Source organism: Urocampus carinirostris, chromosome 1 (assembly GCF_059441175.1).
Source record: "Urocampus carinirostris isolate Australia breed hairy pipefish chromosome 1, RoL_Ucar_1.0, whole genome shotgun sequence".
NCBI classification, from domain to species: Eukaryota; Metazoa; Chordata; class Actinopteri; order Syngnathiformes; family Syngnathidae; genus Urocampus; species Urocampus carinirostris.
The window spans coordinates 44091038-44115745 of record NC_142349.1 but is presented as its reverse complement, the minus strand read 5'-3'; the positions used below and the strand labels follow the sequence as shown (position 1 = coordinate 44115745).

The 24708-nt window shown below is 37.5% G+C and overlaps 1 protein-coding gene across 2 annotated transcripts in view; it reads right to left on the bottom strand.

The window, feature by feature from the left end:
* The window catches only part of shisa6a (shisa family member 6a), a 69082-nt gene that overhangs the window by 28226 nt on the left and 16148 nt on the right, over nt 1-24708 (bottom strand). For both annotated transcript variants that reach the window (XM_088340747.1, XM_088340756.1), the window contains exons 3-5: nt 24149-24309; nt 16399-16476; nt 14232-14300 (exon numbers count right to left, since the gene is read on the bottom strand). In XM_088340747.1, coding sequence (XP_088196873.1) covers nt 14232-14300; nt 16399-16476; nt 24149-24309 — 308 coding nt within the window. The remainder of the gene's footprint in view (nt 1-14231; nt 14301-16398; nt 16477-24148; nt 24310-24708) is intronic.

The window sequence follows — 24708 nt, the reverse complement described above, 5'->3', positions numbered from 1 at the left end:
TTCATTTAACGCGACTCAATCTCCGTGCGCACGTTAAATTCCGTCGCATCCTGACACAATTGAAGCTGATCAACCGTGAAAGGCGTACATTAATTGCGAGTCATGGGATTTGACAGGAGTTGCGAACCACCGATTCAGGAAGTGGATAACAGGAAAACAACATTTTGGCTCACGTTAAAAGTGAAATTCTGGCTTTGATCATGACTTCCTGCTACATGTTGATGTTTGACTGTGGCAAATGAGTTTTTACTACAACGAGAGTGACACCCATGTTCTCTCCTCTTTTTTAGTTTTTTGTGTTTTAAAATGTGCTTTTAAATTTTAGGGAATAAAACATTAAGTTTTTATTTCTTGATCAACTTGTTCCTTTTATGGAGCACAACAAATATCCACTTTATAAACCACTGTTAGCAATAAACCACCTAGTGGAACGCAATGTGTGTGATAGAATGAAAGAGGTTAAATAAAATCCCTGATCCGTGGCAAAGAAATAAGCAAAAATGAATTAAAAAAAAAAATTGCTCATCGTCAGATATTTTTGGTTCTGTTGTTAGCTTGTGAACCTTTGTTTATACTGTGTATTACATTTTTTCCTGCTATGAAAAATAAGAAAAACAATGCCTACATGTGCAAAATTATCTAATTGACAGAAAATAATGATTAAATAATTAATTTGTTGTAAAACATTCAATGTAACTAATATATTTAAATTGAATTAATAAACATAATTTAAAAATTTAGCAATTTATCTTACTTTACGTCTACAGTAAAAAATATATCTTAAAACCAAAAATTTAAAAAAGATTTTCCCAAACATTTGGTAGAGAATAAAGATGGCCAACAATGCATGATTACTTACCTTATTGTAAATGTGGCCACAAAATCAACAACCGATCATGGCCTACAGCGACTCAAGCTGCACACCTAGATTAAAGTCGACACTGGCCTGAGCTCACAATCGGTGGTACAGTAATAAGACTCTGACGCAGTCATAGGTGCTCCACAGTGAAGCACATTCTTGACTCATCAAATGAATAGCTATTCGTCTTGGAGCTTTAAATACAGTGCACATAAAAAAAATAAACCAGGAATGCATGTTTTTGATTTTCTTTCTCCCCAATAAAAACCTGCCTCTAGAAATCAATACCAGATAACCGATATTTTTTTAAAACCTTGACGACCTGTTATAATTAGAGAAAATGTTGAAGCAGTCGAGCACAGACACAAGCAGGAGTCCGACAAAAAAAAATAAAAAATCTATTAACTAAACAAAACTCACTAAACTCACTTAAGTTCAGAGGCCCATACAATCACAACCAACATCCCGAGCCAAACTCTCTTCAAAGGCCACGTGATTGGTTGAGATTTCCATACCTCATGCACAGTAGAGATTAGATCGGCCCTACAAAATTCAGCACGTCCAGACCAGGGCCCACGGGTATTAAAGCCTGACTCAGCCAGAGCCCAACCAATTGACTTGATTAGAGGGGCCGAGCCAGAAGCATACCCGAATTTTCACATTTTATTGGATAGGAGAAGGGGTGATCCTGGCCGACCCTGCCCCCTTCCCGCATACCTGCGTCAGCCACAGAGCCGCAAGACGGGGACGGAATCCATCGCATGGATCCTCCACAATGAAAAAGAAATAAACAACAATGAGCAGAGAAATGCCTGGCCTGGCCTTAAACTAGAACATAATGATTTCCAAATTTTGGGTTGGCCTTGGGTCGGACTCAGCCTTAAGATTTTACCTCTAGTGCACAGATATAGAGAAGATATATGTGCTATTCCATGTAGATGTGTGGTTTGCGAAGGTAACGTCTCAATGATCCGGATTTTTGAAGTGAACGACAGGAGCCAGATCCGCACAAATCAGGAACCAGCTCCCTATTTCCCCTTTTCCGTTTATTTTTTCCTCTCTCTTGTTTTTTTTCTCTGGAAGGCGACCAGTTCATAATTTAAATTTAAATTCTTTAGTTTAGCATGGAGGGATTTGCGTTGTAGTTTGACTTGAAATTTGATGAATATATAAAAAGCTGGAATTGTGTTGAATTTTAAAATGCAATTTTTGTATGTAAATATTTTAATTTAAAATAATTTCATGTTTTCCAGGTATTTTGTGTCTCACTTTATATTTGTTATGTATGAAAAAGATGAAGGTTGAATTTCATTGTGTATTTGTTGTTGCACCAGAAAGTCAAGTCATGTTTATTTGTATAGCCCTTAATCACAAAGAGTCTCAAAGGGCTGCACAGACCACAGATTATTGCAAACCACAGACTATTATGACACCATACCCTGATCTAAAATCTACATAAGGGCAAATAATACATAGATATTGTCAACATAAAATATAAGTTATTCATATGCTATAGAATAATAGTGTGTTTTAAGCGTAGATTTAAACATTTCCACTGCAGATCGAATCTCAAGGGGAAGATCATTCAACAGCACCGGGGCCTGAATGGAGAACGCTCTCGAACCTGTGAATCTCTTCTTGGCTCTTGGGATCACTAGTATTTCTAATTTACATTTCATGTTGTGCAGTAAAAAAAAGTTCAAAGTTTAGGTTAGTTAAAAGTTTATTGTAGAGTAAAAAAAGGCTATTGTAATACAGTAGTCGAATACATTTTTCTCAATTAATTATGAATTAATTTCATGCATAATGTTACATTTGTATTGGTAATGTATCGATTAAAGCAATAAAAGACATTCGAAGTGTCACAATCACCCGGATCGGGAACACCTGTGTTCAGGATTTGGCGCCAACAAGCCAGGACAGCTGATTGGCGCACCCTGTACATTTAAATCCCCAGCTTCCGGTAACACTTTGTCTGATTGTACTCACGCAACCAGTTGCCTTCAGCTCAGTAAGCCCGTACCTCTGACTCTCTGCCTGCTCCATGTTTTCTTCTGATTGATCTCCGTTGCCGACCCGTTTCTGTAATTGCCTATGACCTGCCCTGCCCGTCTGACTCCTGAACTATTTTCCGAATACTACGACTCCCTTCTTCTCCATCCCCGGCCAACAACACTACGATTACGCCTGTCCACGACCATTCCCGCCAAGCCTTCACCCGCCTGTCAAGTTCTGTCAATCCGCCAACCAACGGATCGAAGAATCCCACCTTATCATTTCCTTCCTTTCAATAAAACCAAGAAACGAGCGCAAGTGATCTCAGTCTTCCTTTCGTCCTGCCTGACACGGAGAGCAGTTTGGGAGCCAAAAGAGCTGGTTCTCTTTAAAGAGCCGGAATTCTCATCCCAAATTTTATACTTTTTAAAGAGACATTGTGTAATATTTGACCACTACATGTCGCTGTATCGTGGAGTACATCCGAAAATGTCTGCTACTAAGTACCAATAAAAATACAAACCACGGCCACTCACAGTGACCGTAGAGCACAATTTTTCTTTACAAGGTTTTTAGGGGTACTGTTAGCAGCAAGATGGCAAAAATAGTGTCAACCTACTTAAGTTGAGCCCCAAGTTATTTGAAACAAATACTCTTTTCTTGATCTATGAGTATTTAGAAGAAATGCACGTTCATTTCATAGGTCATTTTAATAATAAAGTATTTTTAGCGTTAGGAAACATGGAATAATACACAATATCCCTTTAATAAAATCAAAATATCTTAATGAGGATCACGTGTGCTTGCAATCTTTTTAACAAGAAGTTGGGCGATTTGTCGCACTATATTTTGCAGTTGTCTTCCTGGTCATGTATTGCTAAAATAAACATACGCTTTGTTGCAGATCTCCATTGATCGCAGGATAATACAATCCCGCAAGGGAGAAGTGCAAAGGCTACAGCAGACCGCCTTCCCGGTGACACAAGAAGAATTGAAGTGGAGCTCATGCGGCTGCCGCTGCAGTGTGACCCAAAAAGGAAGCAACAGTGGGGAAGCAAAGGGAAAGAAAAGCATTCTCATGTGGGCCAGCACAGATTTTGTGCTTCAGGGACACCACAGGCTCAAATAGAGCTGCACTGCATGGCAGCAAAACCCTTACGAACCAGAAAAAATATACTTTCTCGAACTCCGGGGCTGAAATACAGCTTCTCTTTCCACGCAATGGACGTACAATGGAAATAACAACGGTAGCAGAATAACATGAAGTAATCCAATTTGTGAGTCCCCCACAACATGAAACTTGCTAGCACACCCAATTATATTTAACAATACTTTTTTCATCAGTTATGCCTCCAGGCGCTCTACCACAATGCCCAAAAGCCAGCTTGCTATCTCAATTTTACAATTAAAAAGACAAATCTGTTCTAATGGCTACTTTAGAAGATCACCAACTACAGAGACTCAATGCTAGCAAAACCGCACCATTTTTCTTTTTAATTTTTTGCCCAGCCTTTCACAAGGTTTTGTTTTTTGGGAGTACCCGTAGCAGCAAGATCATGGAAGAAAATCATGGCAGCTCCCTCTAGGTGAGCCTCATGTTATGTAAAATAAAGACAAATTTCTCAACCTACGCGTATTAAAAAAAGCATGTTTATATGATTGTTAATGTATTTTATCATTCAAATCTTTTTTAATAAAAGAAGTGATAAATAAGACACAATGTCCCTTTAAGGCAAACCTTGAGTTGAGAGGCACATTGGCTTAAAAGATTTGGCAAAAGGGCCTGGAAAAAATGAGTAATTTTATATTTGTATCTACTGATACAGTTTCAAATCTGATATGACAAGGGAAAAAGGTAACGTAAGCCTATTGATTTTATTTTCATATTGTCAGAGATATTTCAAAAATGCTTTTTTTGGGCATTGTTTGCACACTTAAGTAAGATAAAATAAAAACATGATGAAGAAATTAAGATAATTCTTTTTAGAATACTAGTGATGATGCAGTCTTTTTTTGTCCATTCATTTTTTCAAAATGAAAGCACAGTACGGTATTAAATTTAAACTAGAAAGGCAATATGACTAGCACAGTTGTTTTTATTTTTTTTCTCATTTAACTTGATAAATAAAATCCATACACAATTAAAATAGCAAGAAAAAAACGAAGTAAGGTATTTCAATGTTAGAGACACTGGAGACAAGAGTGTCCCCACATCAACACGTTTTTATTAGTTGAATTTTTTAGATACTATCACTATATATTTACCATTTTTGTATGGCAGACCGGATTAAAACGCCACAGCAGAAATTCACCCACCTTTGCTTTAAGGCAGTGTTTTTCACCATTTTTTGAGCCAGGGCATGTTTTTTACATTGGGAAAATTTTGCAGCACACCACTTACCAAAAATGTTATAAAATGACTGTGAACAGTATGTTTAATTACAATATAATTTATAATACCCCCAGTTTTTACAGCACAGACACTTGACAATAACATAATATTTGCAGAAAATGAATCATAAATGCTTTCTAAAATGTTAAATTTTAAAAAGAGACATTGGATAATTTCTCACGGCACACTAGTGTGTCGCGGCACAGTGGTTGAATATCACTGCTTTAAGGTATGCATAAGTGTCAGGTTTATTAGCTGAATTGTGAAGATAATAACACAGGGCTGAAACCCTTGCCAATAAGACAATGCATTGCACAGACCAAGGGATTCCTTATGTTTTCTATTGCTCATTAAAAAAAACATCATTATAAAAAGAAGAGCAAGAGTACCCTTCGTATGTCGTCATTTTCCTTCCAGTTCTGCTGGAATGAATGAATTAAACAGTTTTGTTTGTGTGGGTGCAGAAGGGTCACAGGAAGCGAGTAGGCAACGGCTTCCTTCACAGCAAACATGACTAATGACGCCAACCTGCCGGTTACTTTAACTTCGGATGCAATTATCCGAATCCTTTGTGTGCACATCGTGCGTATCTTTGTGTGTGTTTGTGAGGAGACCGATCGCAGCAATACAAACATTGACATTTTGCCCTCGTCCAACATCATATTTTCAGACATCAACGTCAGAATGGGCATCAAATCAAAACGTCGTACCCTAGTTGTGGGCTTTCCTTTTTACTTTCAGTTGGTGTTGCAATCATTGGTTTTCCAAACTCAACAGTTTTATCACTTCATGTGCATGATTCATATGTTCGTCTGAACTATATTTTTGGAGCCTATTGCTTCTCGTATGTCATTCAAAAGTTTTTTCCTAGTTTAACAATTCCTTCAAAGGTGTCAATACTTATGTACCGTATTTTCCGCACTATAAGGCGGACCGGGTTATAGGGCACACCCCCAAAAAATAGTTTGTGGTCCTATATCTTCCATACATAAGGTGCACCGGATTATAAGGCGCTACAATGGGAACGTCGACAAAACAGTCAGATAGTTCAGTCAAACTTATTACCCCCTTAACATTCCAAAAGCTTGCAAAGAAGCAAATACGTGTCTCAGACATATACGGAAAAAGTGTCTGTGTCAAAAGTCCTCAATTGACTTAAACCAGGGGTCACCAACCTTTTTGAAGCTGAAAGCTTATTTTTGTTAACTTATGGGTGGAGTAGCTATGTCTGAAAATAGGTTATCATGTTAATACTATGTTGTTACTACATTATAACCAGGTTGTAATTTTTTTTAGAAGTGGAGTTAAATTGACTTTAGTAAACCACTAAAACATCATGCCAGTTAGAAATCAGATTTCCCAAAAAACCCCAATGACCCATCACTGCTGAGCTGTTTTCAGAACCTTTTCTGGAGCTACTCAGGTGTTCTTTAGGAGGCTAACATGTTACACCACTTTAGAGACCCCTGACTTAGGCAATTATGTTATTAGGGTGAAGATATGGCAAAATATAAATAATTATTGTTTTGTTGCCACTCTTGTCCCAAGTATCCCTTCATTTATGTACCTGCCTCATACAAAAAAACATCATTTAGCATTTTTTTTTATAACTTGCTATTTTTTTTATCATGCATTTGTTTTATTTATTAAGATATTACTTAAATTTTTATGCAAAAAACAAAACAAAACAATGAGCTTGTCCAAATATCGAGTTTTTTAATGCATACAATTACATTCATCACTTAAAAAAATCATGATATATTAATTTTAATAAAACAATTTAATCAAATGGTCTATTTTTGGACAATCAAATGAAATATAACATATACAAGTCTGCAAGTATATTTATTTTGAAAAATCAGATTTATTGCTGAGTATAAAAAATCAATCGATATTTTTTTTTCTTTTTAGTCTAGCCTCTATGCCAAATTTTTTAACCTAATGCTGTAGAGCTATCTTTAATTGCTAATTCACATCGACGTCGTTTGGAAAAAGGCGTCATCTTGTATAGCAGACAAAAATAACAAAATAGTACACAAAAAGTAGGGTTGAGGCCATAGAACTGCATAATCGTCAAACACATGCTGCAGTAAATAAACTGATCTCATGACATATTCTGTTTATAATTCTTTTGTATACAGTTGATAGTGTAACACAGATATGCGCACTTACACACATAAGATGTAAGAAAGAAATCCTCATCATGCAGCTATTTCATGTCCTTGTGTTGGTTTCTTTACCGACAGATATTGACGTAACGCCAATGTGCTCTGACAATTGCAATAATGCCAGTTGGTCAATTCTCACTTTGGTCCGCAAGGGTGAGCGCCTAAATCCAGTTTGGCGCACATGAGTTGAATGCCCATACGTGTTATGTTGGGGATCATATGGTGTCGCCATGGCAACCTGTTTACATAGGATGCTCATTCCGGTTCACAGCAAAAGGTAAAAAAAACCTTTGTAGAACTAATGCATTACAATACATCCTGGTGGAGTAAAGTTTAAAAAAATGTTTATTTTGATTTTCTGATAACTAGACCAACGGCAATTCAAGTCAAGTCACATTTATTTGTATAGCCCTTAATCACAAAAATGTCTCAAAGGACTGCACAGGATTATAATTACACCATCGCCTTATCTTAAACCAACATGTCAATTAAATTACCCTGATTTTAGCTAACCTGCATTGGCTCCCTGTCAGCTTAAGATGTGATTTTAAGGTTCTGTTGGTATTATGCAAAATAATGCATGGACTTCATATCTTTCAGATTTAATTCCCCCCTTTGTTCCGGTACGGAGCCTTCGCTCTGAAAACGCTGGTCTACTAGGGATCCCAAGAGCCAAAAAGAGATCCGCAGGTTTGAGAGCGTTCTCCATTCGGGCCACGGTGCTGTGGAATGCTCTTCCCCCTGAGATTCGATCTGCAACCTCAGTGTAAATGCTTAAATCTAAGCTTAAAACACACTTCTATTCTATAGCTTATGAATAACCTATATTTTATGTTGATAATATGTGTAGTATTACGGGGCGGCAGTAGCTCAGGAGGTAGAGCGCTCATCTTGGGATCAAGGGATCCCAGTTCGAATCCCGGCTCGTCCGTGTTACATGTCGAAGTGTCCTTGGGTAAGACACTGAACCCCCAAAACCCCCAATAAGCAGGTTAGCGCCTTACATGGCTGCAAGGCCGCTATTCGGAAATGTGGAGCACATTGTAAAGCGCTTTGGGAAGTCATTGACTTGAAAAGCGCTATATAAATGCAAATCATTTCATTTTTCATTTCATTTCTCATGCAGGTTTTAGATGAGGGGATGGTGTCATAATAGTCTGTAGTTTGCAATAGTCTTTGATCTGTGCAGCCCTTTGAGACTCTTTGTGATTAAGGGCTATACAAATAATCATGACTTGACTTGACTTAAAGTTTATTATAATATCAATGAGAACATTACAGTTTAAAAGTCCTACCATTAGTTTTTTTGGGAGCATTTTCTCAAAATTAAATCCTCACAGAAATGGTCAAAGTATTACATTCCAAGACAATCCAGATTTCTCAGAAATTACATTCACTTAACTATCAAATTACTTTTATGAACATAGCATTTAAAGTAATTTGAACATTTATCCCTTGAGATAATTCTATACATCATTAGTTTTCATGACATTTTAGACAATAATGGATTTTACATAAATGTGTGTATTGCAATAACAATTTATAAAACAGTGGTGAAACAAATTGAATTGTAAAATAATCAAAACCTATTCAAATAACCCTCTAGTGAGGTTGTCACTACCCTTTTTGAAGCTGAGGAATACCTTTTTTTGACAGATTGGCATTAAGGGCTACCATTTTCATATACCGTATTTTACCGGACTAAACGTTTTTTCATATTTGACCGGAGTTGCGACTTAATGTCCGGTGAGACTTATATGTGAAATGATTAACACATTATTATATCATTGAGTTTTACATTTTTACTACCAGTACTGTATATGACTCGACATGTTATTTTCACACTAAACCGTAAGAGGACGTTCTCGGCCCGTGTTGATAATTTGTACCTTGCACTGTTGTTGGTGGACATTTTTCAGAATGCGACGTATACTCCGAGTGCGACTCATACATGTTTTTTCCTTCTTAATGATGCCTTTTTTGTGAAATTTATACTCCTTCCCAGACTTATAGTCTGGAAAATATGGTAGATTTCTAAAATAAGATTTTATGTTCTTACTAGGTTATCACCAGGTTGTAATTATTAGATGTAAAGTCAACCACTAAAACATAATTTAATTTTAATTGTATCTTATATAATATCATATAGAATTATATATATATATATATATATATATATATATATATATATATATATATATATATATATATATATATATATATATATATATATATATATATATATATATATATATATATATATATACATATATATATATATACACATCCATTATCTGCACCGTTTATCTAGGGTCCCGGGGGGTGCTGGAGCCCATCCCAGCGATCTTCGGGCAGTGGGCAGGGGACACCCTGAACTGGTTGCCAGGCAGTCGCAGGGCACCCAGGGACAGACAATTCCCTCACTCATTCACACCTAGGGACAATTCAGACCGGCCAATTAACCTGACATGGATGTTTTTGGAATGTGGGCGGTAACCCGAGTGCCTGGGGGAAACCCTCGCAAGCACGGGGTGAACATGCTAACTCCACACAGGAGGTTCGATCTCATGACCTCAGAAGTGAGTCCCACACCTGCTAATCACCATTGAACAACAGTATGCCAATGCCAACGGTGCGGTACTGATCAATGGTACCATTGGAGCATGCTTTTTAAACCACTGTCAGTGTGAGACAAGGCTGCATTCACTCTCTAACTTTATTCAACATCTTTTTAGAGGATCATATCCGAAGCCCTGGAGCAACATGAAGGTATTGGGGACACAACATCACTAACCTCCGTTTTGCTGATTACATTGGCAGGAGGCGAACAGGATCTCAAAGATCTGGTCAATCAAAAAAGAGTGAGCTTTGTTTGTCACATTTGATATTAGATACAAACCCTCTTCCTGAGCACCCTACCCCAGTTCCTGCTTCCCCTACTTTGGTCCATCACACCCAAAACTAATCAAAACTAAAAAATTCTAACTTATTTGTTAAGGGGTATAGAATAATTCTGCAAGAAATTAATTGATAGTATTTTTCAAAATCTAACTTTAGAAGTGATGATGATAGTGGTGGTGCAGATGTCACATTGAAAGGAACCTTCAACCCACACAACACATGTGTAAGTCCAGTGAGGCGAGGAAACTGTAGCAAGGTCATTTCTAGCGGATGAGGAAGGAAGAAAAAAAGAGAGGGTTTTGGTGGTGGGCAGCAATCCCCCAAGGAGTACTTCGTAAGAGTCATGCAGCAGCGAGCACAAGGTTGTCGACCATATTGTGTATCATGCACTAGTACCAAATGGCAAACAAAACAGCTTTGTTGCACTTGCCATGAACTTGGAAGAGTAGGGTCATATTTAAGAGCAAAATGTAGTAAATAAAAACATCATTGTCAACATTGTCAAAATGACCAGTGCATAAATACACAAAATTGGAAATATCTATAATGGCATATTTAAAAAAAAAAAGAGTTGAGTATTGCTTAACCTATACAGGAGATACAGTTGAGTTGAGATCAATGAGATTTCAGTCAATTATGCTAGTGGTTACATGCAGGTAATATTTCCAGTATTTCAATGATGTAAAGCTGTGCTAACACGCACAATTATCAGATTAAGGTCCTAGTCTCACTGTGATTTTTTTCTGGTTTGGTTAATACTGTTATGTTCTGATTGCTTGTGCATGTATATGAATTCAGGTAATCAGATTGCTTGTCATCACCTCCACAAATATATCTGTTATTTACGTATGAGATTTTTAATATTGCTTGTGCATTTTTTAAGATACATGATTCCTAGTTCTTGAGTAAATCGCGTATACTGTATATTTGTGTATCCGAACAATACTTGTGTAAATACTTTTGAAACAAATCTTTCCCCATATAAGTAAAGTTACAAATAAATGTAGCTCATATTTTTAGTTGCGGGAAGTTCTTCCTTTTACAATTTACCAATGGGAAACACGACGTTAATTTTTTGCATGGCTCATAATAAATGCCCATAATTGATATCTCATCTTTGCAGTAACCTTGATTTTTATAGTGTCCTTTTTAAGTACCATTCACCTGTCCTCTGGGGCGCTACCGTAGGGGACCATAGGACAATGTTCAATGTCCTGATGCCACCTGCCGTTAGTTACGACAGAAGAATAAATGCAGTGGTAAAGCAAAACCACAAGAAAACAGTCATTTTCAAGCAGACTTGTTGTAAAACATGGCAACAATTTCAAACATTTACAAGCCCTTTATCCAAAATTCAAGCACCTTACAATCCTTGAAAACACAACATTAAAATTCAAGAATTTTCAAGAACTTAAAGCACCTGTACAAACCTTGGTTGCATGTTTGTCTCTGGACATATAAACGATTAATTTGGTTTGCTCCAGAAATACAATATTTCGTTTCTAATCGGATTATTACCTGCATGTAAACAGTTTTTGTCACAGACCTTCAAGTTCTTGGAATCAGAACCAGTCGTTATCTGCAACATACAAGTTTCTACTTTAATTACTTTAATGACAAAAAGATGCTAGTAGACAGTTTTATTGCATCTCTTTGGATTTGAATTAAATGTGAATTTCCCTGCGGGGATGAATAAAATCTAAATCTAAATCTAAATATCTATCTATCTATCTATCTATCTATCTATCTATCTATCTATCTATCTATCTATCTATCTATCTATCTATCTATCTATCTATCTATCTATCTATCTATCTATCTATCTATCTATCTATCTATCTATCCATCTAAAGTCCACAAGGATGACTGGTGAATCTCGACTCATGTAGGTCATGTAGGTTTTAGATCAGGGGATCGTGTAATAATAGTCTGTGGTCTGTACAGCCCTTTAAGAGTTCTTGTGATTAAGGGCATCACAAATAAACATGACTTGAGTGTGAAGTAGAATGTTTGTGTTAAGGTCTTGCAAAACATGACACAGTTCGAGCAGTGAATGCATGCGAAAAAATTCCTCTGATGTCCAACTCTGGCCCTCGGTTCCTCACAGGGCGTACATGAATGATTCATTTGAAATCCTAAAATCAGTCTTGCTCTTAAAGACGAACAAAATTGTGGAAAACATGCAATCTCTACACAGCTGAAATCTACTTCTTGTATTTATGAATTAGTATTCTCATTATCATCAGTATGTTTCTTACAACAGAGTCAAAAAAGATTTTCACTAAATATGGATCCAAACTTAAGCAGCAGAACGAGAACCAAATTCAATACAAGAATCTCCGGTGAAACAGCACAACCTAACAACACCATTTTAGTTGCTCCGTAACATCAACTTGATTTATTAAACATGATTTAATTGTTTTAAAATGTCACATGATTTACTCGCACTAAGCAGCAGATTTGACATTTTCATATACCTATGTTTGTGTGTTTGTGTGTGTGCGTATGTTTTACTGGCCTTTCCAAATGTTAATTTTGTTTGTTAGTTGAGACAAAGCAATGGTGCAGCACCTCTAATTGATGGTAAATAATTTTATTTGTTTATTAGGCAGAGCATGGGTTTGGCTGTAAGGTCATTTTTCGTGAGATTATTTTAAATATATTGTCCCTAAACGTTTTGTTTGACAGGATAATTAATTAGACGATGCAACATAAATGAAAAGTTACAAGACACAAGTCTCACAAGTCCATTAAGGTGTGTATGACATAGGATAATTGTAGCATTCAATGGAAGGCCAGGAAAAATACACACTCAAGTGGCTTTAACCACTATGAATAAAAACACACACTTACTCAAGTATAACCAGGCCTTACTTTACTTCATCCTTGAAATGAATTGAAATGTCAATATTCTTTTGCGACCGACCCACTAAAGTTTGTATGTCTTTAATGAGAAACATAAACAAACGCAGAATCAGTGAGGTGCAGCCAAATGTGATCCGCCCTGTCGTTTTATGTGGCCCTCGAAGGCCTAAAATGACTGAGACTCTAAAAAGAGTGATTGATCCAAAAACACATTTCCAACGAAGCCTGTCGACTACAATATCCGCGAAGTGACGGCTAAGCCAGCATTTCCACCACGTGAAGAGTGGAAATGAGAAATCAATGATCCAGGAAAAAAAAATGTTATGCAGTGATCCCTTTACAAATGAGAACAATTTGTTCCCACATTTAGAATTGCTTGAATCCTGCTTGTATACAAATTTTCCTGATATGAAATAACTGAGAACCAATTCATTTTTTCCTGCCCTCCAAAAAGGATCCAAGGTAACTCTAGATAGCTATGAAACACATCTTCCTGATCACTAAAATTACATTCAAATTGAAATTGAACATAAAAATACAGGAATAATATGATAAGAAAATGACTTTAAAGCCCCTGTAACTTGAATTTTCCTTCGTATGTCAGGCAACATTTTTGCTTGAATCATATCTCATATCTCTAATGGATTGTAGGTGGAGTAGCTCGTATGTAGAGATATTCCTGTATTTAACTCTAAATAATGTTTGTATCTTGAATAGTGAATGTATTCAAAAATACTTTACACGAAGTACTAGTACATTTATTTTACATACCAGTTACATTAAATTAGTTATAAGTTACATCAGGCCTTTTGAGGGCAGTCATTACACTGATGCTGCCCTCTGTGAAAATGAGTTCGACACCCCTGCTTTATAGATCAGAACCATGATACTAGTTTGATGTTAGTTTCTTGAATTGTTTGTTTGAATTAAACAAAGCACACTTTCCAAAGGCAAAGCTCTTTTTTGGGGTTGCCGTGGGAGTGGGGGGTGGTTGTGACGAAAACGAATTAAAAAAACAAAAACAAATTTAATGAGCAAGCCTTGGACGTACCGTACGAGATGGGAAGGTCCAGCTCATTTTGCCAAGACATCTGCGCCGAATCGTCGATGGAGTGCTGAGCTGTAACAACAAGAACAAGATGAATAAGAACAAGAACTGTGGACAAGAAGCCAGTGAATCAGAACGGAGAACAATGGTGACCAGGGTGACTCGTTCCCACCGGCCGCTGAGGAAGTGTCATTTTGTCACGCGCAAGATGCCACTTCAAGCCACTTTGCCTTTCACACATCACTCTCTATAAAATCCAACATGGCCACACAATGACAAGCAGATCACAACTTCTTTGCATACGATGATGCTCCATGCCTTTTGAACAATGTGATTTCGAGTACTTTCAAGAACTAGGCCCTAAAGCAGGGGTGAGCAAACCTTTTAAGTCGCGGGCCACATTAGGTTAAAGCAGTTTTTCTCAAGTGGTGGGTTGGGACCCAAAAATGCGTCGCGGGCTTCGCTATGGCAAAATAATGTGAAGAAAGTGTTAATCACACTCTTTAACAGTAAATGACGATAATGGCCTTCTTGATCTGTTCTACCTTTTAAGTCAATCAGCATGTTTGATAGGCACCACATATAATTTTATTGTAATTTTTGCTGGATTTATTTCCTTTTTCTACCCATAGCAATGGATCCCAAGAAAGTAAGTGATAAGGGAATACAGTGACAACAATTGAATCGGATAAGGAAATAATGCCGAACCACAAAAATGAAGTGTCCCTTCCAACACAGTTCAGGAGTGAAACTTTCCATTTGTGGACATCACCTCACACTACTACCCCATGCTCAGTTTTTACTGATTTATTTCAAATAGAGTACACATACATTTACAGAAGAAGCATGGACCTTATTAGACAATCTATTCTATTCAACACTTTGTAATTCTACTATTAATATGGTGAGAGTATGTTCACTGTAATACACCATGGCTGCCACAGACACTGCAGCTATGCCGCAAGTAAAACTAGCCGAGCGAAAGAGGCAGGCGAGAGCGTTACCAGGAAACAATTGGACTGAACCATTTAAAGTCCGCGAAGTATGTCTGACTCTGCGTTCACATTTTTGTTTTGTTTTCCTTTAGAAAAGTGCATCTAGCAGTTTTCATCATATTTAAGCCTATTCTGTGCTTTATTAGGTAAAATAGAGTTGAAAAAAATGCTATGATTTCTGGGGGTACTACACCTATGATGTAGACCAATCCAGTTTTCTTTCTTATATCGTCGCGGCCTTTTCATAAAGATGTATCACTCATTTTAGGCATTTATTTCCCATTTTTTGCAAATTTTATTTGGGCAAGAGTCAACCAAAAACTGGATATACTTCTCTTTAGAATAGCATTGATGATATATTCCTTTTTGTTTATTGATAAATCATTTGTTGAAAGTGCTTTTGAAACTGCAAAGTTAATTCAAACTTAAATTGCAAATTGGCACCAACTCAACACACTTTCATTAGTACTACCTTATTTTCCAGACGATAAGGTGCACCTAAAATAAATAAATACAATGTTAAAAATCAATACTGCTCCTTATAATACCTATAGACTGTAAATACGATGAACAAAATCAGAAATATTTCAAATTAAACACTTCTAAAAACGGTAACCGTTTATGAATGAATAAAGTCAATTTAGTCGTGAAATACAATTTCCAAATGTTTATGCTCAATAAAATATTTTATTTTTTATTTTTTGATTCTTTTTTTATGCAATCCTTGCTCTATCTGTAGTTTGAATTTCATGCGCCTTGTAGTCCGGTGCGCCTTATACATGAAACAAATATCTCACAGAGGAATATTTTGAGAATGCGCCTTATTGTCATTTTTCGCTATTTTATACATATATTTTGTTTTCTCCGCATGTGGCCCGTGGGCCATAATTTGCTCATCCCTGCCTTGAAAGCTTAAATGATTGAGACAAAAAGAGCTGCATTAGAACAGAGATGCAAAGAATATTGCAAGAAAAAGACTCAAGGATAAATATCCAATATTCAACAGGAAGTAATCAGTTTTATTTTGAAGGCCATGCGGGATTTGGGAAAATTGACTGGACGGGTTTATCTTCAAGTTTCACCAAAATATCTCAGGAAAAACAGAACACGATGGCGATTTGGATTTTTTTCCAACGAAATTTTTCAAAAAATACATACAAGTTGTCCATAGCTACCTTTGAGGTGTCCTCGTCCGAGTGTCACAAAGCCTGACGAGATGAGCATGTCTGTGTTCTCCATTCCATAATGCCCAGCTGAAACAAACACGAAAAATATGTAAACACACGTGCAAAAGAGCTGGTAACCATGGCAACATGGTGATGACGTCACTTCATTAAGTACACTGCACAACGGGAGCGATCCCAGACAGGGGCGGATTTGATACGTTTTATGATTTTCTTTTCCTTATTAATGAGGGAAATGAGTCATATTAGACACCTTACACAGCATTTGTATATGTATGCATATGTATGTATGTGGAGGTTTTTGTCTCTTCAGAAGCACATGGTTAACAGATTTGGGTTTGTACAGTGCTTGCTAATGAAAAAAGTGTGAAGCGAAACCTCTAAAACAGTGCTTTTTAACTTTTTTTGAGCCGATACACTCTTTTTCATTCTAAAAAAATCTCAGGACACAAGGCCCTTAGTTTTTTTTTTTTTAATAATGTATAGAATTAAAATAGTCTTTCTTGTCATTGATAACAAACAGTAAACACTGCTTCCAACTACAATAAACATATACAATATTAACTCCCATGAAATTGGGACTGTAAGCCACGACTTTTTCCCTAAGCTTTCAACCCTGCGGCTTATACAATGATGCGGCTAATTCGTGACATTTTATCGAATGGCCGCCAGGGGCCTCTTAGCAGTAAAGGTAAGAATGAGACAGGTGGAATATATGTATTGAGGAAGACGCAAGTTTCATGTAACTTCGCGCTTTGTGCATGAATAAAACTGAACTAAAATGAACAGACCCTCATCATGGAAAAGGTGTCAATCTATTTTTATTTATATGTCGCCATTATCGTGGTTTTTTTGGAGTAAATATTTGACACGGTTGGTTTCTATGGCTTGTCCTTGATGTAACAAAGCCATTTTCACGGACAAAGAAGTTGAAGACGGCCCAGGGGACGTAATAGTGAGTTGAAGTTTTCGGGTGTCTTGTTTCAGACCGATCGTGATGTTTTTCTGACGAGTACATTTTGAAATGGTCATCATATCTTGAATCCCAAGGGTTTAAGCTTTCCAATGATTTTTACCATATATTTTTTAGAGCTATTTCTGTTTACTGTCTTTTTCTGTAAATATCTCATGTTTCAATGTGGGCTTGTAAGTAAACAAGGTTTTTTTCCTTTTAAAATGTACTGGGTGTGGCTTATAATCAGGTGCGTCCTATAGTCGGACTTTTGCTGTAGTAAAAACTTAAAAGGGAATATCAATATAAAAAGTGTCAGAACAAATAGTTTAACATATTTACAAGGTAGTGCTTGGAGACAGGCTGTAATGATAATTATATAATAAAAAATAACGCACTGTAACAATAGTCCATTGAAAATTAGTGCCATTACATTTAGCAGCAACAAAATTCCCAAATACAGTGGAACCTCGGTTTTCGAACGCCTCTCAGTTCGAACAAATCGGTTCTCGACCAAAAAGTTCGAGAAATTCTTGCTTCGCTGTTCGGTCAAGTAATCGGAGTTCGAACGCCGGTACGCTAGGGTGCGATGCTGAGCGTACGGGTGTAGATCGTGTAGATTGCCCCCACCCCTCGTGAAGAACTGTTATCACGTGCGGACGTGTTTCGTTTTGCTTTCGCTTTTAATATAGGTGTACCAAGTGTTTTAGCCCCTAATTATGCCACCGAAGAAGGTCGGTGCAAGCAGCAAAGTTGCTACAGGTGAAAAAAGAAGAGTAGTGGTACAACTATTGCATTTAAGAAAGAAATAATAGCAAAATATGAAGAAGGTGTGCGAGTTTCCGATCTTGCTATACAAACAGCATGGCTTCTGCTGAGCACCACAAAGGTAAGAAATCCTATTCATAATTCTTTTCTTTACCCTTTGTTTATTTTTACACGTTCATGTTAGTGTAATCTTTCGTACGGAAGATTACGATAACGCGAACGTACGATTAGCCTGGGTTAGCTTTGTTTACGTAAAACATTCAGGGTGTTGGAACGGAGTTCGCTTTCCAATGAAGCGCTAGCCACTTGTTGTGGAGACCCGGGTGCTAAATGATGTGTAAACGACCTGATTTTTTTTATTTTTACACGTTCATGTTAGCGTAATCTTTCGTACGGAAGATTACGCTAACGTACGATTAGCCTGGGTCAGCTTCATGTTTACGTTCATGGTAAACATTCAGGGTGTTGGAACGGATTAAAACGATTTTACATTACTTTTAATGGGAAAAACGATTTTTGGTGATCGACCAAATCGGTTTTCAAACAGGGTTCTGGAACGGACTATGGTCGAGAACTGAGGTTCCACCGTAAGTTGATAAAGAAGGGATGAATACTATTTTTTTACACCTACCGATTTATCAATACAAATGACAAGATATATCATTTTCTGGGAAGATATACATTTTTCAGAGTCTTGCTCTTTAGAGTGGGGATGGGCATGGGGAATAAACTGTTTATGAGCCTGTTAGTCCTTGTTTTAAGGGACCTGTAGTGTCTACCAGAAGGCAACAGGTAAAGGGTTGGTGGCCGAGGTGAGAAGAGTAATTTATAATGTTGTTGACTCGGTTGCGGTATAGCAAACCAGGCAATGTCCTCTAGACTGGGGAGAACGCAGCCAATGATTTCTGGGCTAGGATGTACGATGTAAGAAAGTTATATCGATAATTGTAAGTAAAATGGAAAACAACCAACATATAGGTAGAAGGTAGATGAAATGTAAATTAAGTTGCATATAATTTCATGTAATGTCTACAAAGATTTGCCAAAGAACACTTTGGTTTCACAACTACAGTCGTCTGATGACATAACAAGTAAAGGGGAAATATAGACAAAACAGCCAAACACAAAGTAGTACAATTTGGCAGATGCGAATTTTTTCACATTGTTAAAGATCACAAGTCAACTGTTACCTTTAGCATCAACTATAGACGGGATAAAAAAATTAACCAGAGAATGTTAGCCATGCCGCCTCACTCACACTTCTAATCCCACAAACTTGAGCTCTTCAACAAAAGTGTGCATGTTTTCTGGGCAGCAGTGATGTGATAGAGCAGGGCTGGCCAACCAAGTCCTCGACAGCCGCATGTCCTGAATGTTTTGGAGGTTTCTCTTCTGCAACTCAGGTGCTGCAAATTTTCAGCATGTGAGCAAGCTGTGTGGGATCTTGATAATGATCCAGGTGATTGGAATAACTGTTTTTGGATCAGAGAAGATCCCAAAACAGTCAGGACAATGCAGTTCTCGAGGACCGGGTGGCCACCCCTGTCTTAGAGGCATCCGACGCTGACAGGGGATATACTTGTCAGTTTGAGATTGCCAATTAGGTCTTACGTCTCACTACTTTGGTGTGCAACACTGTTTGAGAATCACTGCTCAAAAATATGCAAGACTAAGCTCTTTTGGGTTTTAGTTTGACATGGGTTGATATGTTTATTCTGTTTTAAAAATTGGAACCAGTTAAAGATATAACATAGGATGCCACTTATCTTGACTATTCTTCTCACCAATGCCGGAGTGGCTAATCGGGAGAAATGAGAGTTTTCCCAAAGGGCCGGCTCATGTCAGGGTGGTGTTTGGGCTGGGTGGTCGAGAAAAATAATTTGAACATATATCTGTCAACTGCACTATCTACACTTCCTCGTGCATTCCTTCTCTAATCTGTTATTTGGCCACATTCAGCGCAACAGATAAGGTGAGTTTTACCATCTGGGGGAATTCTCCCCTCCCAAATATGAAATTGGTTTGGCCCACCACCATTCTTTGGTAGCTGTAAAATGAACACAGAACCGCGCGAATGATATGAGGCAGGTACGAAGGAGGGCAGAAGGGTGCTAGGTGGAGACGAAAATTGCCAGGAAAAGAAAAAGAAACAGGTTAAAAGAAGGACCGTTGTCATTCATTTCACTCATCTTACACTTTTTGCCTGTCATCTGTCTGTCCCAGAATGTGTGCTATGCTGGGTGTTTGCAAAATTTAGCAGTTAAATGCTTTCACCATCTCTTTTTCAAGAAGCAACTCATTCAGCTCTCAAAAGCCACTTCAGATTGTTTTTGTTGCTTCTATTCATATATTAAAATTTATTTTGTAACATTATTTTAAATTTTGGGGACAAGTAATGCTAAAAAAGAAAATAAGACAACAATGAAAAAGGACACAAGATAAGAAAAAAATTAATAAATGCAAAAAGAGAGAAAAAAGAAAAAGCAATGATAAAGGAAGAAAAAAGAAGTAAAGGCCGGAAGACTCAAAAGTATACAAGGAAAATGTGAAAAATGGAAGGAAAAGCGGGAACAAATAGGAAAAAGAGAAAAAAATGCTAAAAAATAAGAAAAAAAAGCCTGGGAAAAAGAAAAAAGAAATGAAAAAGAAGAAAAAGCAGGTCCTCTCACAATATAACATCCTCATAGATGTCATTGGGCTGGCAGTGGCTCAGGAGGTAGCGCGCTCGTCTTTGGATCAAGAGATCGCATGTTACATGTCGAAATGTCCTTGGGTAAGACTGAACCCCTAATACCCCCAATAAGCAGGTTAGCTTACATGGCTGCACGGCCACTATTGGGAAATGTGAAGCACACTGTAAAGCGCTTTGGGAAGTCTTGACTTGAAAAGCGCTATTAAATGCAGATCATTTCATTTCATTTCATTTTATTTAACCAGCTCGGTAGCCTAGATGGTAGGGCGCCCGCTCTGAGACTGGGAGGTTGGTGGTTCAAGCCTCGGCCGAGTCATACCCAAGACTTACAACATTGGTACTCATTGCCTCCCTGCTTGGCGCTCGGCATTAAGGGTTGGAATTGGGGGGTTTGGTCACCTAATGACTAAAATGGCTTCGCCCTGTTTAGCTGCCGCTGCATCGGCTTGCTACAGTTTAACTGTACGGGTCAGGTGTATCGACATTTCGTTCTGTGTGCATTGTTACAAAGAATGACAATAAAAGTAAATTCTATTCTCCTTCTATATTAGTTCCCGTTGAGCCTTTTCTGTACTGTACTTGCATGTGAGCGAAGCTACTCTACTTTATAATGTGTAAAAACTAGGCTAAGAAGCTCACTGTCTTCATGCTGATGTACAGAGTTAGGGTTAGGTTAGGGTCAGGAAATGTTCATGTTCATGACTGATACTGTAGATAAGTAAATAGTTTTTCATCCGTATCAGAATCTTTATGTAATTTTCTTTTGAAAATAAAACTTATCAACGTATACCTATATTTCCTCCCAATAAAAATGCATCACATGACAGCATTGCCACTGTCGGAGATCAATGTAGTTTTATGACGTCCACAGCCTTTAGATCTGATTTTTGTAACCTAGAAGATTTAATATAAAGAAAGAGATCTTTTAGAACCAATTGTAATTTAGCAGGTTTTATGAGGGGTTTTATACAGTCCCCACCTATTCTCCTTGCAAGTTCAGAATTCATTTATCTCTTCTAATAATGAGTTTCTACTAAACTATGAACTCATCATGGGTTAAAGCATCTAGCCTAGTGGCAGGACAGTCAAAGGCATACACCTTAGCAAGTATTAGCACTACCGGTAATCCAAATCACACAACCGTACACATGCCGAAAGACACTCGTGAGAGAGACAGTGAGCGAGGTTACAAAGAAAGTTTAATGCAAATAAGTTCAGGAGTTTCCTTCAAAGATTCCATTCATATTCAATTCACATTCACTTGTCATTCATTAAAGATCAGCCAGGCAAGGAAGGTTACATCAGAGAATGTCTATGCTTTTAAAAATACTTATATAAGTTATTGCCGTTTTTGTCATTCCTGGGTCACACTTCCACAAAGGATCAAGAATTGCAGCACAAACCATCCATTCACTCATCACACTATGCTGGAAATGGCTCAAGTTCTATGAGTCTGACTTTTGTTTCCATGACAATGGGTGGGTGGCACTAGGGCATTGGTTACACATTGTCAACTTTGTTGGTCAGCCTCAACCAAATAACCAGTAAATTAAAAAGGGGCCCCTTCGGTTGATGTCGATCAGCACAAGAGTGATTTCAACGTTTGACATGTATGTCACAATCCTGCACTTTGAGTCTCTTGCTTGGCCCTACCTTATTAGGTCACTCACTTCCTGGTGCTAATTTCCTCCTCACAGCTGTTGTCAATTGTCCTGATTACCCTCCAATTAGGCCTCTCCATCTTCACTATTTAAAAGTTCTACCCTAATGATCAAGTGGTAGTTTATTGCCTTAATGTAACTTCCCATATGTTTTTCATACTCAAAGCGCACCAGACTGTAGGGCGCACAAAATTGAGACGACTGTAAGGGCTGTATAAGTATTGTGCTTTTCACACATTTAGGGAATATGATTAATAAGTCAATATGAGTTACTAATTACAGGAATCTAACTCGGGTTACGGTGAGAGCACTTGCACCTTACCAGTGGAACAGATGATGTGCGAAAAGGCATTAGACCTTTTCTATTATCACACTGTTTTTACTCATTGTACCAGAAACACTGGTTTGCATAGTGCATTTTGTTCTGCATTCTGATTTAGGGTAAACAGTCTCTCTACCTTTTCATCTGGGGTCCAATAACGCCGCTGTTTATATATGTATAGTTACTTAAAAGAGCTTGTATAAAACTTTGTTCAAAGACTGTGTTTTCTGTTTCTGTCATTTGCAACACGATTGATGCCCAGTTGAAGAAATGGAGGGACGATTTAACCTATCAAAATTCGGAACAAAATGCACTACCCAAATTAGTGTTTCTGGCGCTTTAAAAAATAGTGTGATAATGAAATAAGTCGAATGTCTTTTCGTTTGTCATCTGTACTACTGATAGTCTAGTTGTGAAATGTCAGCGCGCTCATCGCCACGACCCCGTTTTGAATTCCGTTGCATATAATTTCTTGCGATTCTTAGCCAGCTATGATTATTGATTTATGAATCATTGCACAAATACGATACTATACCGTAAAACCTCGTGTATGAATTTACAAATACTGTGTGCATTTCCAATATCATCCACCGTATTTCGCAGTATACAATGTGCACCAGGTTACAAGGGGCACTATCAAATTTTTGGCAAATTTGGGGTTTTTAGGTGCGGAAAACATGTACATCTCAGAATAATGTTTGTTCCCTTCGAAAATATATTCTAAATGAAATGAGAACATATTTGTTGGGTAAATCACACACATGTTAATGAAGCCGAGTGATGACGTTGGCACTCTGGCCCTTTAGCTGGCACGTGGCAAGTCAAGTGTCACATTTCAGGGAGGTGGCACCGACAAATCTGGGACGCGCCAATGGGGCACCTAGTGAGCGGGTGAGAGAACTGTCCCAAAAAGTCGTTGGAGGTGAAGAAGAAAAGACCATTTGCATCCCAGTTTGAGAGTTAATGGTTAGTGCAGTTCAAAGTCATGCACTGAAAAGTACACCCAGATTTTGGACTTCAATATAGTAAAATCCAATATGTCATACATAGTCTTTGTATTTGCTTCGCAATGCTCAACATGTGTAAACAAACGTCACCGGCCTTTTAATGTGGTGTGAAATGCAGCTTGTCTACTTGCATTTGCAGGGAATTACTGAATTCACGACCCATTTCAGCGACCCACCAGTTGAGAAACACTGTTCTAGTGGCCTCCGTTTTTCTTAGTAAAACAACTTTGCTTTCAAAGTAGAGCATCACAGCACACGTCTTTTTTTTTTATTGAACCACTCGTGTTGATAAAACGTGTACTCAAACATGGACTGAGACAGAACGACAAACGGCATTACCGTGGTTAGAGGACTTGGCGTGGACAGGTGTGTAGTTGTTTTTGATGGTCCGGATGGGAGTTTCATCTTTAGGTGACCCATCCAACATGGCGTCCATGTTGTCATGCTCGTATTGGGAAATGGGAACGGGGCCCTGCTGCCTTAGGATGTCAGCCAAAGCTCTGAAATGAAAGTTTAGAATCAACAGGACACCTAACTTGTATTAGGTTTCCTGAAAAAAAGGGAACATCACAGAAAACAATTTTCTGTTCCGTTGGCAGATAGTTTTTCTCATTTTAAAAACTATTGTGCATGTTTTACTTTTCATTTCTATATCTTAATTATGTTTCAATGGTTAAAGTTAAACACAGCAAAAATTTAAAATTAAAATTGTAAATAATTAAAAGGATCAAGGAAAAAAAAATGTTATAAAATGTAATAAACAAATTCATGATTAAAATGTTTGACAGTGGCATTATCATTTTTTTCTATTGTATATTTCATGTTTTCCTAATTCGTAGTTTAGGCGTGCTCAAACAGATGTTTTTGCTTTTTTGTCATTTTGGTATCTTATGGAATAT